The following is a 16044-nucleotide window of genomic DNA, read 5'->3' on the forward strand; positions in this document are numbered from 1 at the left end:
GTCGGGACTGGTGAAAATGCGGCAACAAAACACTGCGGAATAGAGGCAGCTTTATACACCCTAGAGTGGCCGACGAAGAAGACGATGTTGGCGGGCGGCGGCAGGAGCTCTCGGACTAGGGAGAAAGAACGTCAACCAATGAGGGGTTAGCACCAAACCAGGGGTACGGGGAAACAGCAGATAGAAGGGGACAGATTCGAACGCTGGGAGCAAAGATCGCTCGGAGACGTGGGGCTCGAAGAGCGCAGGTGTCGAGGTCGATGTCGTCGGGGTCGAGACGCGAACCCGAGAGCCTCGACGGAACAAGGACGGCCCCAGCTGTCCCTAGAGAGATCCGCCGAGCGTAGGGCTCGGCTATTCCTCCTGCACCTGCTGCTGCTGCGGTTCCTGCTCTTGGTCCTGATCCTGAGCCACCGTGCGGAGAGCAGAGATCGCCTCGGGGCGACCAGTGGTCTGGAGCGACGCTGGTGAGGCGCCCGGGCGGAACCGCGAGCCAAGGGGCCGCTGAGCTGTACCAGTCGCACTTCGACGGCCTTGAACTTCGACAGCCTTGAACTTAGAATTGGGGCTTGGACGTCCGGGGTTGGCTCTACCCTGCGTCCGCGTCCATCGTCTGCCACTGCATGCCACGCCGCTATCGTCGTCAACGCAAGTGTCATTGCTGTCAACGCAGCGCCATCCGAGCAACTTAGACTTCCGATGACGAGTATTTTTTTTCTTGTTGTCAACCGAGAGTTATTTGAACTTCGCGCATGCATTCACGCGGATAACTGTGCTTTCTATTTTTCTGTACTTTCTGTGTGGTGTGTGGTATACTCTGGTTTTCTTTTTGTTAGCAAGTTGAGATCATGGACTTGCCAGGTAATGATTCATCAATAGGTGAAGATGAAGCTGGCTTACGCACTGTGCCCTGCATGCCTCCAACAGCGGCGCCCCCCCCCCCCCCTTTTACTCCCTCTCTTCCCGAGAAGAAAAAAAAATTTTACTGGAAAGGCTCAAGCTAATTTGCACTCAATGTTACTCATGTGTTCCCCCTTTAGGCTACATGACCCGATAGAGATTTCGAGTATTCGAATAGAGCTTCTGCTTTAGACCTCCATACCGCTCGAGTATCGACGTTATAAAAATGTAGATTTGATGGTCTCCATCATGCTATGAAATATAACTAAATTCGTCAGTTGCGAAAAAATGTCGCTGACGTGCACTTTGATAGTGTTACAATGTTTTCGCTATAATATTGTTTCAAAGACAGCTGTCTACTGTTCGCGGAAAAAAGTACATTCCATGTTAGCTGTAGCAGCGATGCATGATATGGTTATTTCTGGCGCGATGCATATTTGATTTCTGATACGTGTGGTAGCGGACGTGGAAGAGCACTGCTAATTAAAGATACATGAGTTCAGTGTTATAACTGAACTATAGAAATACTTAAAATACGCACCATTATTTATTGCAGGTAATAACATTATTATTGTAAACAAAATTTGCATAGGAAACTGGCATAGGAAACACATGAAAAACATTTATTCATCTTTAACGACGAGGCGCATTTTTTGATGAATGGCTATGTTAACAACCACAATTTCCGCATATGGGACAACGCATACCCCACACGAGGTTCACCATGTGGCAATGCACCCACAAAAACTTACTGTTTGGTGCGGACTTTGTGCCGGTGGCGTCACTGGTCCGTACTTTCTTGAAAACGGCGTTGGTGAGGCCGTCACCGTCAACGGCGCGCGCTACAGAACGATGATAACCGATTTCTTTCGGCCCAAATTTGCCGATATGGGCGTAGAAGACATGTGGTTGCAGCAAGACGGAATGATTTGAGGGTATGATTATCTCTCGCAGAGGTGACGTGAATTGGCCTCGAAGATCGTGCGATTTGACCCCGCTAGACTGCTTCTTGTAGGGTTTCTTGAAGTCGAAAGTCTATGCCAGTAAGCCGCAATCGACCGATGCCTTTATAAAGTCAGCATAACCCAGGCCGTCGCTCAAATTCAGCCGGGTCTCTGCGGCAGAGTCAATAAAAATTGGACCACTCGGATCCATGCCACCACGAGAAGCCGCGGCAAACATTTGAACGATGTTATATTCCATACGTAATGACATACATTGGCCTTTCAAATAAAAAAAAAGAATTTCGTTAATACCTAACACACAGCTTATTTTATTCCATTTCAACATTGACCCGCCCTTATTGAAAAACCCTACACCATCATGCTAAGCTCATTCGCCTGACGAGTGTGGGAACCCAATGTGCTCGTTAATGTTCTTGTTTTTTTTTTTTCAAGTTTTTGTCGTGTCTGTGAGTTGGCACTGTTTATGTTCAAATAATGCAGAAACTGTAGGAAGAAATGTTGCGGTGGAACTTGCGTCACTACACGCACCCACCTTCGTAGAATCATGCATCACCGTCACCCGCACTTTCGCACCACACCTGACAGAATGCTGCGATTGGTTACTCACAGCCGCCATGAGCCTTCGCGTCACAAGGCAGTATCGACTGATTGTAGTGCTGAATTTTTTTTGCGGATGTTCATTTTCTAGTCGAAGCAGTTCCTTTGCATAGTCGACGCGAAGATAAAACCCCGGCCAAGGCTACAGAGTCACCAGCTCTCACTCACATGCATACTGGCGTCCACTTGCCCTGGCCGACGGTCACTCACGTGCATATACTGACGTCGACCTAAATCATAGTCAGCGGCTGTCTTTCGTACTAACGTTAACTGGCACACTCCTACTCATATGCACTCTACATACAGTTTATACTGACGTCCACTCACGGTTTTCTTCACTCGCTTAGGCTATCTCTCAAGCCGGCGAAATGAGTGTGGAGCGAGTACGAGTCAGACGAGTGGGCGTTCTTTGAAGGAGTATGCCGACGTATGCTGAGCAGGCCACCCAGACAAAGCGACGCCGATTGGAAGACAGCTACTTACGGGACGCAGACGCGTGCTCTCAAAAGCACTTTTAGAAGACGAATATGGTGCGGCATGCATCATCTGCATCGTACGTCGGCAGGATGCCGCGGCCCGCGCATATGGCGGACCTCAATCCAGCATTTTCTCCGGGACTACGTGAGTTCGTCGTGATTTACGTCACGTACAGGTGAGAAATGCTTCACCTTGACTCAGATATTCATTCAGGATTGTTTCTGTCGCAATGTTTTTTCGTCTTTTTTTTTTATTCGAGTGCACGTATTGTACTTCATCATTGGACACGCTTTCTGTTAGTTTACTGCAGGTTTTAGCAGTCTACAAAATATGTGACCTTTCTTTATGCGTTTCTCCTTGCCTCCAATTTTTTCTTGCTAAAGTCTGCGCCTACGTAGAGTAGAAGAAGCACCAAAGAAGTTCAGATTTAGCAGGGTGATAGCGCGTCGCCGCAGGCTCAAACGACGCGTGCCATATTCAAAACGGTCGAAGCTTTAGAGAACAATTCCAAGTTATCGTCTCGGTTCCGGCTTGTATAGTGCCCCGCATGATTCATGCGCCCGATGAGCCTCCTCTTCGCAATTGTAAGTTTACGGCAACGATGCGCTCGAAGAACTTTATTTCTTAATATCAGCTCTAAGCCCGTATTCTGACGGCTTCTGTTCAGTGTAGCTATCTACGTACACTCTGACAAGTCGTTGGTTGCAACTTTTTTATTATGTGTTTGACGCTTCTGAGCGTAAAGATTTAGTAAAAATGGATGGTCGGCTCTACACAAATTTTAGCATTTATCTTAGCTGGTGAACTTAAGATTGCGGTTACTTCTTGCTACTTTTTAATGAAAGTTTATCGCGCGACTTGATACAATGAATGAAAATCACAGGAAAGAAATTGGAGCATGCCTGTTTCCTAGAAAGCAAAATTTAAATTTATATGATGGTCATCTAGTGTGTTACACAAGTCCCATTGCCTACTATATACCGGCTTCAATAAACGTTCATGTCTGACTACAAAATTTTAAACATTATGCTTGGAACCTTGTGAGTAACCTCGCATAAAACATTCAATTTTGAATTGAATAATTTTTTATTCAGAGCGTTACCGGCAGAATCATCAGAGAAATGGCAGGGCAAACACTACATCTATCCGTCTTACAACATTCGCCCTCAAGAAGGTATATTTTAAGACGACAGCATGTGGTTTAAGAAGTCTGTTTTGCTTGGGCGCTTTACCACGGGTGAATAAGTGATAGCGTGTTACTCTCCCTCTTTGCTCAAATAAAATCTCTCGGAGGAAAATATGATTGCTTTTGCTTATAGTGTTGGCGAACGTGTATCACACATGAGCTATAGCTAAAAATACCAAACGTGTCATTTTCATCATATCGATAGTGGTAAATGTAGACCGCGGAGAGTTGTTTCCTCGTCTTCTGAGCATAAATTAGGCTGATTATAATGACTATGTTTTATCAACAAACGTTGACTGCATTAATGTCGGTTGGAGCTAGGAAGACGAAGTAAACGCAGTATGAAACTGCATTCATTGTTTGGCGTGGCGGCAGTGGTCTCAGCAATTGTACATACCGTGCTGTCTTGGTTTATACACTGTAATTAACTTAGGTTATGTCAAAGTCCGAATAACAACTCGGGAGAGCAGCACTCGCTTACATTTATTACGTTCTGCGATCTTCAATATGGCCAAGTTCACGTAAAGCTACGGAAAGAGTGGTTATCGCATACTATAAAGAACTATGCGCGTCTACTTAACCAAATGTACAGGGTTGTCCACATCTAAGGTGAAAATCTTATTAGTATTCAAGACATCATAGAAACGGATGTTCAGTACATAATTCGAAAAATCATTATTGTGTTTATCGACACCATGATTACACATCGTATAACGAACATTTCACTCGTGAAGTAGAATAAGTGCTGTAGTTTTACCGGCTTGAATACTAATTGGGTGTTCACCTTAGATGTGGTCGACCGTGTACATTATTTGTGTGCACTGTGATGTTGTGTCGACGTAATAGATCAAACGATATATATATCGAGCATTTACAGCAATCGCTTTTACAACGAAGCTGTAAGTGGATAGCCGATTCGTCCGTCCGTCCGTCTGTCGCCTGTACGCCGAAAACTTCTCCGGCGCAACCCCATGCGCATGCGCCCATGAAAATAAGGAATAGAGGCGCGCGATTCGCTGCGCCAGCACTGACGTCATTGCCCTCCGTCGCAGCCAAGCGCGCGTGCAACAGTTTCTCTCGGCTCCTAAATGGATAGGCCACGCGTCATACGTATACTCCTGAGGAGCAGGCAGCTTTCGATCAACAACGCCGCGAGCAGAACCAGGAACGAGCTCGTCTCCGCCGTGCTGATGCTGCAGCCTGGGCACAAGAACAGCCTCGTGCTGCCTAGCACAAGCAGCAACTGCGTACCGAGGATTTGGCAGCCTTCCAAGCAGTGCTACAGCGCAAAGCGGAATGCAAGCGGCAATGGCACGCGGATGCCGCCGACTAAGAAGCCGAACACAGTCGCCACGATGGCGGGCGGATGCCGCCAACCAAAAAAGAATAATTCAGAAAGATTTTGATGAATGGTAAGGATTAACCCGGTCATAAACACCGGGGCCGCACGTTTCAGCTTCGCTGGTCAACCATCTGTACGGAGAGCTTGGGCGGCGATCTTTCTTTAACTGTTCCCGTGGCCATTCGGTGAACCGACCAGTCGAGAAGATCGTTTCCGGTAATCACGAGCGATGTGTGCCATAACCAGGGAACGTGATTCTCCTGCCTGGTGCATTGTAAGCCCTGACATTGCTTTACTGTTGCCAAGAGAAATAAAAGTAGCCGTACACGGCAATGCATTTATTACATTGCATGTTTTGTTTTTTCTTCACTCAGAGAATGAACATTCCCTTTCGTATTTTATTTCCTTTATTGGTCATCTGCCATGACCACTTCCTTCTTTCCTGATGCAACGTTTTCTGGAATGCGCTCCCTGACCACTTCGTTAACTGTACTGACTGCGAAAAATTTAGGAAATCTCTTACAAATCACTTTGAATAACTTTCTGTTTCCTAGCGTACATCGATTAAGAACTCATCATAAACCACTCTCAGTAGTCTACCCTTGTCGACCCTTGCATCTAGTGTATTTTTTCCCGAATAATAGCCGTGTTGCTTCTTTGCTTTCGTAATTTCTGTTTGCTTGTTTCAAGTGACCACCTATTCGAAACGTGGGAGGCCAAGCTCGCCCTCGGGGACCTGGAAGATCAACGAAAACTCGTCGCCAGGGCCAAGAGGGCAGCCGAAGCCAGAGGGTTCCTGGACTAAGGAATCTTTCCACCTCAGGGTGATAGCGGGCCTCGCTCTGGACACTGTTTCAAGAATAAACGTTTATTTCTCTCTCTCTTGTTTCAAGTTGTACAAAATGAACAATTCTTTTTCTTTCTTCTGGTTGATAGTTCTATTAGTTAGAACGCCCAATCTTCGCGGTGATGTGCTCGGCGTGGAGACGCGCGCGCGGCTTTTGTGTCGCCGCGGTGGCGACGCGGAACCATATATGCAGTGGCTCGGCGTTGGGACGTCACTCAAATACAAATGATGGAAAGGGGTTGCGTTTGCTTAAGTGCACCCAACGAGGTGTCTTCTACACTTTCCCGTTTTTTTTTTTCTGTGCTCGCAGACCCTAGGAGCTCATATGCTTGTGCTGATGGGTTCATTACCCGGCGTTCAAGCACGTTTCCCAGAGCTGCGATTGTGATAGATTGCATGAGCACCCGATGCAGTATATTAGTGGCTATGGTGTTGCGCTTCTGAACTCGAGGTCACCGCTTCGATCCCGACCATGGCGGCTTCATTCCGATGACGGTGAAATTCTTAAACACTTTTGTACTTTTATTTAGGGGCAGGTTAAAGAACTTGAGGTGGTGCAAAATAATCCACAGTCTCTATGTACGGCGTGCCTAAAAATCAGTTCATGGTTTGGCACGCAAAAATTGGGCATTTGCTTATTGTTTTTTACTGCCTGACCTATCGCTAATGCGCAATTGAGTTATTAGCGATGACTGGAAAGAAGTATTAAATGAAAACTATGGCGGGTGTCTGCATAATCTTGGTCACGTACATTAGCAATATTGACCTCGGCTTTAGGATGAGGGAGAGCAGAATACAGAATGTGCTTACTCCTCACGCCGCTTTGCAACTTCGTCGAAGGAATCGTAAAATCCATCAGACCGCCATCAATACAGATCTAGCGCAATTGTTTTACCTTTTCTCTGTGGAAACAGGTTTTTTGTTCAAATGCTAGCGCAATACACTTGGTTTTAAAGTAGCCGCGGAATATTGCGATATTTGTTGTCAAGCTTTTGTTTTTTCTACGATCATATTCGAAGACGGGCCTAAAGATCCCCTAAAGAACTGCGGATATTTGGAATACATCCTACATTGAAAACTTGTATTGTGTACAGAATAGTGTGACGGTCATTTTTGGTCAGATGTGGCGGCATTAGAGGACTCTGCATGGAAAGCAAAAAAAAAAAAACGCAATCACGTCACCGGGGTGAACAATGTTGATTGATCAATCGACCAGGGACGACAGCGCTGATGTGCCAAGAGATGGTTGTGTGTTCCAAGAAGGAAGGGGAACTCGCCCTTTGTGCTGCACTGATCCAACGGTGAAGCTTCCATTCAGTCGTCGTCGCGCGGGGACTGAGAACGGGGAGACAACCAGTCAACATTTCTTCTTGGCGGGAGCAGCGCGAAACAGCAGAGGCAAAAGCAAAGAACACAAAAACACAGCGCAGACTATACGAGATTGAAGATTTAACTGAAAAACATACAGCTATAGAAGCACTGACAGACACGTAGTCTCAAGAATTAAAAAGTTGGAAAGAAGCTTTTCAAGTCCAAATGTCACTGAGTGGTGCGCATCCAAGCAAGCCAAATCTGCAACATGCAGCGTAATGGATGGCTTCGCGACTGTTTCAGCCGATCTGCTAATAAAAAATGCCTCTTCAATTTTTCGTGCCACCTTGCCTCTGTATCTCGATAGTACCCTGGTTTCAGAAAACATTGGTGCATTTATTCAGGTGTGTGGACGCGACAAATAACTTTGGCTGCACTACATGTAGTTCATGAGAGCATGCGGCGAGGAGGAGAGAGCGCCAGTTAGAAGGGTAGCGATGGAAAACCAGAAAGCACGGTAACCGCGCAGTCGTTTATTTAATGCCTGCATATTTAGTTGCTACAGCGTCTTTGAAAAAAAAAAACTGACAGCCCTTCCATTGGGGTGGAGATGGAAGACCAGCGAAGCTGTACTACGGTGGGAATTATGTATTTCCAATTATATCTATTAAGATGTGATGGTGTAATTGGTTATTTGAACTATTAAATAATCGAACAATATATTATCTGGTGGTTTTCATTTATTTGGTCACCACAGGGACCATGGCCTTATGGTCGCTATGGTACACCGACATAGGATGTGGGGAAAATGTTGGCACGTTCTTCATAAACACGTCACCACCGCCGCGCGCGTTCGATGCGAATGCGGGCAAAACGCCGCCGCCGTCGACAACAGTTCTGCGCATTGTTTGTGTGACCGCACACAACCGCTGGGATAACGCTGGCGTGAGCAAGCGCGCCAGCAGTGAGCGAAGGTTCACGTGGTCTATCGCTTCAACGGAAACTGAGCGGCGGAAGCACAGCGCATACAAAGGTAGGAGCCGCGTTGCAGATAGCTTTCAAGATACGGTGCGTGCCAGCGCCCGGCAAAGCTTGCTCGCAGAGCAGAACCCGTAACCCCTCCCTCCCGCGCAGCCTTCCTGCTGTCCTCCTTTCGCGTTGGAGATTGAGACGCCAGTTCCCCTTGCGCCTGGTCGCAAGATACGCATTTGGTGCCGCAGCTAAACGACGCCTCCCCTCCCCTCCCTCCCTCTCGTCTCCCCAGGGCCTTTCACGCGACGGAAGAAGTGGCGTTTGCCCTCCGCCGTGCGTTCGCTCCCCGTGAAAGCGCGCGTCCCTCGCATGCTTTCACTCGCACATACAGCATACGGCCAATGGGAGTTTTTTTCTACATCCGGAAGCGACCATCCAAGACTGAGCCCTTAACAGCTTCGCAATAAAATTAGGCAGAACCTCCCTGAATGGGAACTGTCCATGATATGAATTGCATTATATGGCGGTCGGTGTGGGGCGGAATGTGTTATGCGTGGCAATGATGTGTATCGGGGCTATGCAGATATAGTATGCATTTTTTATTTTATTGCGATAGCAATTATTTGAACACTCCAAGCGGATTTCTGCCGTCGGCGTCGTCGTTGCCGTGAGGTTCCCTATAGAGTCCTACGGCGATGAAATTGTCGCCACGCACCGTGTCCTCTATGTGCGAGGAAAAGCGCGCGACAGACGCACGCTGTCACGGGGAACAAAAGCACGGCGGAGATCAAACGCGACGTTTGCCGTCGCGCGAAAGGCCGTGGGGGGACGGGAGGGAGAGAGAGGAGGCGACGTTTAGCTGCGGCACCAAATGCGCATGTATATCAAAACGTTGCGAGGCGAGACGGTGGTAAAGACTTTCGACGCTGCTCGACGATTGTTCCGTTCTGGGGGGGGGGGGGGGGAGGGGGTATGCTGTACGGGTTCACCTAGTGGACTGTACACTTCGGCTGTCGCGGAGAGCCAATGGCGACAGCCGACGTGGACAGTCCACTAGGTGGACTTTCCACGAGGTGGAGTGACCGTGGCAAGACCTTCCTTTCGCATGTGCTCCGTGAAGTCCTCCAGGCCTCTGACACCACCCGTACGACCACATCAGCGTGCCATCCACAAACAAATGGTCTTACCGAGCGTTTTCATAGAACTTTGTCCGACATGATGTCAATGTATGTTCGACCCGATCACACCAACTGGGACATCATTCTACCTTTCGTGACGTTTGCGTATAATACAACCAATTACAGTCCCTTCTTCCTTGTGTACGGTCGTGCGCCGTCTTTCGTCTTGGACACTACACTCCTTTCAGCCCCTGCTGCTCCATCCGCGCCTCTTCCTGAAGAATTTGCTGCTCGAATCGCCCGCTGCCGTGAAATTGCCCGCGCCAACACCGCTACCATTCAGGACAAAAGGTAAATTCGCTATGATGCGACGCGTCGCGTTGCTTCGTTCCACCAAGGCGACGAAGTTCTTTTGTAGACACCTGTTCGCCCACCGGGTCTCTGTGAAAAGTTTCTCCACAGATATCTCGGCCCCTACACCGTTTTGCAAAGAACTTCGGTCGTTAACTACCGCGTCACTCCTGTCAGCTTAGCTACTGACCGCCGCCACCGCACTACGGAAATCGTTCACCTATCTCGCGTGAAACCCTACATTCGCCGTACCTACCCTTTCTAGCTTGCGGTCTTGCTCACCGCTTTCCTGAAGGGGGGAAGTTAGTGTGAGCGCATTTTGTGCATATCGTCGTCGTCATTTGTACGTACGACTCATCATCATCTTTTGTCTCATGCGGTGCTTCGTCTCTGACTCGGCCGGCTGCTCGGAAATAAAGGCATCGCATCGACCGACGTCTCACAATATGCCTAACTGGCAATTTAAGTCGCAAGTTCAAGCCAACGAGCATATACACACATGCATTCTTGGCTTCATGCAGACTTTCATCATGCATTCCCGTCCAAAAGTCCACATATTCAACCACTTTGTCTCCCACAAGCTCAACATGTTTCCTGATCGACAATCAAAGTACAGTACAGAGTCTCCGTGCGGCATTCGACAAGCTTTTTCAAGAAAGACACTTACTCACCTGGGAAGCCAGGATGCCCGTTGATGGAACTGTACCATTCTCGTATAGTGCACGCTGCAGGCCGTGCTCCATTGAACTTCGCGTGTACATAATCATAAGGAGACGGAGAATAGAAGTACCGCGTTAACGCAAATGCAAGCAGCTCAGACGGCGACGTGCCTTTCTGGTCTTTCCCTGCCCTGCTGAGGAGTAGCTATAAATCAGGGGAAAAGGCTGCAGTGAACACATATATGCCCTCCTGAGACATGAGCTTTTGGTCCTTAATATACCTTATGATCTCTTATTATCTTATCTTATTATCAGTACTAATCACACTGAAGTTTCTTGTGTGTGATATGACTAATCACGCAAAACGTTACAGAGGCACTTAAGTCTACTTACATGTGTTAAATGCGAAAGCATTTTGGGCGTGTCGTCTACATCGACGTCCATGTCACGTGACATTTTCAGATGATCATTGCCAGATGATCACTTGGTCACGTGACCTTGCAACCTAAGGTTCTTTCTTGGTCACGTGACCATGGCAAACTCAATTTTGTGGGTGGGCCAGGTCAATTTTGAAGGCGGTTCAACTCAATTTTTGAACTGGGCAAAGTCAATTTTGAGGGTGGGCCAAGTCAATTTTGGGAGCGGGTGGCCAAGTGAATTTTCGGAATAGACCAGTCTCGTTCTTTTTGGTCAATCTGCGCGTGCTCTGATGCAGAATATTGATCTTCTCCTTGACCTGTGTTATCTCCTCTTGAGAAACATAAAGCATTTCTTTGTAAAGGTGCTTTGAAAGGTGTTCCAACTGCCACATCTTCAACAACTTTGTCATCTTCAATACCTCTGTCTGCTGGACTACTCCGGGGTCTCGGTGGTGCTAGCTTTCTTTTCAGCTGGAACGAGAATTGCACAGTTTAAAACTACTGACTTTACTCGCTCCATTGCGTAAAGCAAACACATATATAAGAACTGAAAAGACACAAATGTAAGGCAGAACAGCTGCTCTTACACTGCTCAAACGACTCTACTTAGCTCCTCGTAGTTGCGAGCAACCCTTTTAATTAAGTCACCACAACAACTGATGACGAAATCTAGGGAGTCATTTATTTAATTTCAGCGAGTAGCAAGTGGTGCGTTCTCTTTCTATTCACGCTCCCCACCGGCGATATCAACTAGCACAAGAATGTGTACTCATCGGCTTGTGCAGGTGGTTTGGAAATGCGTCAAACACGGTCGGACAACTTCCGGGTCGCAGCCGTACGTCTTCCCGGTCCAGTCGAAACAACCCGGCGTGAAGTGCCTCCAACTTATGTTACCGCCGTCTTTCGTCTTCCAGCCTTAACGTCGAACACCTCGCTCCCACGTGCTTCTCGCATTTGGGTCACCTATTTGGAAAAAAACACTGACCGTCAGATGTGAAATTGGAGATAGAATGCGAGCTGTCAGCTTGCGTTGCGACAGGCCGATAAGTTTTCATGAAGCTCAAAATGTGCTTCTTACAAGTGAAACGTAATCCCAGAGTCATTTTTCGCGCGATTTGTGCAGCCGTAGGCCACGAACAATGCAACCATTACAACGTCCGGATGCCACCACGCTGACTGCGCACTGTGGCTGCCGGGGCGGAGGGCGCGCTCTCTGCCTATGGTAAGATGGCGGCGCGCGGCTTCAGCTCAGGAGCGTCCCCTCCACTCCAGGAAGCTTTATTTAAATCTCCTTATTATGGCCGCGCGTCTGCGTTTTCCGCGAGAAAGCCGTAGCGCCGTCTACGGGTGGCGTTTTACTCCCCGGCGGCACAGCGTCACTATGAGACCACACGTCATCATTCCTCGCTCGGGAGAGCGGGCGATTTAAATGGCGCTAGAGGTACGCGGAAGGTTCAGGCGCAATTTTCTCTTAAAAAAGTATTTTCTTGGCACGAAACAACCATTTCGAGGCTTCTGTGATCGTATTTTAACATTCCAAGTTGAAATAATATTTGCCTTTAATGTCCCTTTAACTCAACCAAGAGAACAGGCTGGCTTCGGGAAGAGATATTCTACAATGGATCATGTCCATGTCATTATTAAGGTAATTTAAAAATATGCGGAGTGCAATCTACCACTCTTTATGGCGTTCATACAATAAGAAAAGGCATTTGATTCAGTAGAGACACGAGCGGTCATGGAGGCACTGCGTAATCGAGCTGTACAGAAGGCATATGTGAATATCTTGGGAAATATCTACAAAGATTCCACAGCTACCTTGTTTCTCCACAAGAAAGGTTTAGAATTACCTATCAAGAAAGAGCTCAGGTAAGGAGACGCAATCTCTCCAATCTTATTCAATGCTTTCTTAGAAGAAGTATTCAAGCTATCTATTAGACTATAGGAAGGCTTAGAAGTGGCGACCAACGAGAATATATCCGCAACCTTTGGTTTCCAGATGACATTGTCCTGTTCAGTAGCACTGGGCATGATTGGCGATAGATGATCGATGATCTTAACCGACAATATGTATGAGTAGGATTGCAGGTTATTATGCAAAGACCGAATCAATAGCCTGGTAAGGGAACTACCACCCATGATCAGTCAGTCACTAGAGTTTCTGCAGGAGTACGTTTATCTATAGGTCAATTATTCGTAGGGGATTATGACCATAAGAAGGAAACTTACAGAATATTAAAAGTGGGTTGGAGTGCATATGGCAGGCATTAAAAAATCCCGACTGGGAGATAAGAGCTGTTGTTGAAAGGAAAAGTGTAAAATCATTGCATTCTACCGGAGCTAACGTATGGGGCAGAACTTTGGAGTTTAACAAAGAAGGTCGAGCACAAGTGAAGGACCGCGCAAAGAGTGATGGAACGAAAAGTTTTATGGATAACGTTAATAGACAGGAAGAGAGTGGTGTGGATCAGAAAGCAAAGAGGCATAGACGATATTCTAGTTGACATTAGGCGGAAAAAATGGAGCTGGGCAGGCCATGTAATGCGTAGGATGGATAACCGGTGGACCATTAGCTTTCCAGAATAGGTACCAAGAGAAGGGAAACACAGTCGAGGACGGCAGAAAATTAGGTGGGGGGATGAAGTTAGGAAATTTGCAGGCGCAAGTTGGAATCACTTAGCGCAAGACAGGGGTAATTGAATATCGCAGGGAGAGGCCTTCGTCCTGCAGTGGACACAAATATAGGCTGATGATGATGATGATGATATGATGATGATGATGATGATGATGATCATATCCTCGAAAATTCCCGTTCACGGAGGCTCCACTTCATGTGTTTGCACTATGGTCGGCGCGACATAGTCAATGTGTTTATTCTGTCATAGGCAGCAGAGTGGGGACAATTGAGCTTGAATGCTTTATTATTGTTCGAGTGGCGCTCGTACCGTTTTGGGTCCTGTTTATTCATTTTCCGTCCTCACTGCTCAGGTGTTCACCTGGGCGTCCCGTACTGCTTGTTATCCCCATTTTAGTAAAGGCTTGGGCATTTCTGGCCTATATATAGGTTTCATGCCTCCTGTCTTCGTATGGCGTATGGAGTATCGCGGACGCGGACATGCTCGTAGAATGATTTACGCTGGCGCGCCTATTTTTATCGTAGACAAAGAGTTGCTTGTACAAGGTAAATGTACCTGTTAGTGAAGCTTTCATAGAAGCCCTTGCGTTCAAAACATGGCAGCTCATCGGCGGTTCATGAGGCTTAGCGCCCGGCGGAAGAAAAAATAACGTGCCGCCATATACGTTAAAAATCGAAGTGACATCATTTTTGTTCTGAAAGGCACGAACTCTGTTTGGGTGGCTGGCAATTACTGCTGTTTTTTAAGTGTCCCGCAATCCGGTTCGATGGGCGTTTCGAGCTTTCAGAGAGCGAAGCGATGCAACAAAAGGTCAGCCATACGGGTGTTGAAATCGCTCGCCTGCACGAATATCGTTTCTTTGCAGGCCGACCAAAGCTTTGGGAAAGAGTGCTGGTCACATAGTGGGATGCCAGCCAAGCCCGTTGGACAGCACTGACACACGAAAACAGCTACAGTAAAGAATAATCTGGTGGTCGTAAGTCACCACTTTTGACTGATCAGGTTAAGAAAGCATGAAACCACCTGTGGCACCAGGCAAGTGTTGACCAGCAAAGCAACACAACGTGTGAGGGGGGGGCGTGTTGAAACAGCTGAAATATAAGAGCGAGCCCTTTCTGCACACTTCAAATCTGCACTGCACTGCAAGTGATAGCGGCATCACTCCCCCTTCTATGTAGTGGGCTTTGAAAAAAATCCATTGTCAATGATAGAGTTAAATATAGTTGTCCTTGCTTTCCTGGCGACGCGTATATAAAATTGATAAGAACTATATTTTCGTTGAATGAATCAAACCTTGCCAGGCATAAATAAAAAAAAGGTTTTTCGCTTTCGGTGTTTGTTCCCATCTCACATAGTCGAGCTTCAATCGCTGCTACCATAACCACCCTTGCTGATGTCGTTGGCCAGTTGGTTCGGAACCGCTTTTCGCCCAAAGCTTCGCAGCCTACGTGAATCCACCTTTGTTTGTCATTCTACTTCGGATGACAAGTGTGAATCGCGCACACAGTGCGCTTAAACCGCGCATTCTCGCCCCGTTTTAGTAAAGAGGTTTTCTTCCTTGCTTTACATGGAAATATTAGAATGAATCGCCATATAATGCTACGCAATAAATTTCCGTGGTTTTACATTCACTCAAGAGCGGTGCACACTTAGCACTCCTTATCAAATTTTGAAGCTCGTAGTGCCTTAGCAGTCCTTATGAGAGCATTGCCAATCCCGTTGGCTGTGTGAACACAAGATAAATGAAACAAACTGCGTTAGAATCATCATACCGCATTGGTGAAGCATCGCATTGACCGATAAGGTGGAGATACACAAGAACACACGATACTCGCTATAGCGTTAGAAGCCGCTAATACTATATGTGCCAATGATGAAATCGGTAGTCGCAAAAGTTGTATCAAAAATTATACCTATTTATACTGACAGAAGTGGTGTAGATATGATTCAGAAGATTGAATTGTCTCTCAATTTCTTGCATGAAGATGCATGAAGATTTCAGATATTTATGGTTTGGACTGAGGATAACCCATACTGAGCGGCCAGCGCTGCGGCTAAGCATTGAATATTATACAGTTGCCTTTATTACGTGATAGGGCCGATATAAACCGTTGTTCTCGGGAGATCCACTATATGCTGCCTTGGATACATAAGGTAGGTGCATAAAGTAGTTAATGCTGTGGTCGTTTAAAAGTGTCCTAAGCGGATGCATATTTTCTACCGCGAGCAGTTTGGCTTAATAAATAAGTACATGACAGAGTAAT

The 16044-nt window shown here is 47.0% G+C and overlaps 1 protein-coding gene across 1 annotated transcript in view; it reads right to left on the reverse strand.

Annotated features, from left to right (window-relative positions):
* Positions 1-354: 354 nt before the first annotated feature.
* Positions 355-16044, reverse strand: part of LOC125947701 (uncharacterized) — a 143857-nt gene continuing 128167 nt past the window's right edge. Inside the window, exon 3 of the mRNA XM_049672944.1 lies at positions 355-594. Coding sequence (XP_049528901.1) covers positions 355-594 — 240 coding nt within the window. The remainder of the gene's footprint in view (positions 595-16044) is intronic.

The sequence above is a fragment of the Dermacentor silvarum genome, chromosome 8 (assembly GCF_013339745.2).
Source record: "Dermacentor silvarum isolate Dsil-2018 chromosome 8, BIME_Dsil_1.4, whole genome shotgun sequence".
Classification (NCBI taxonomy): Eukaryota; Metazoa; Arthropoda; class Arachnida; order Ixodida; family Ixodidae; genus Dermacentor; species Dermacentor silvarum.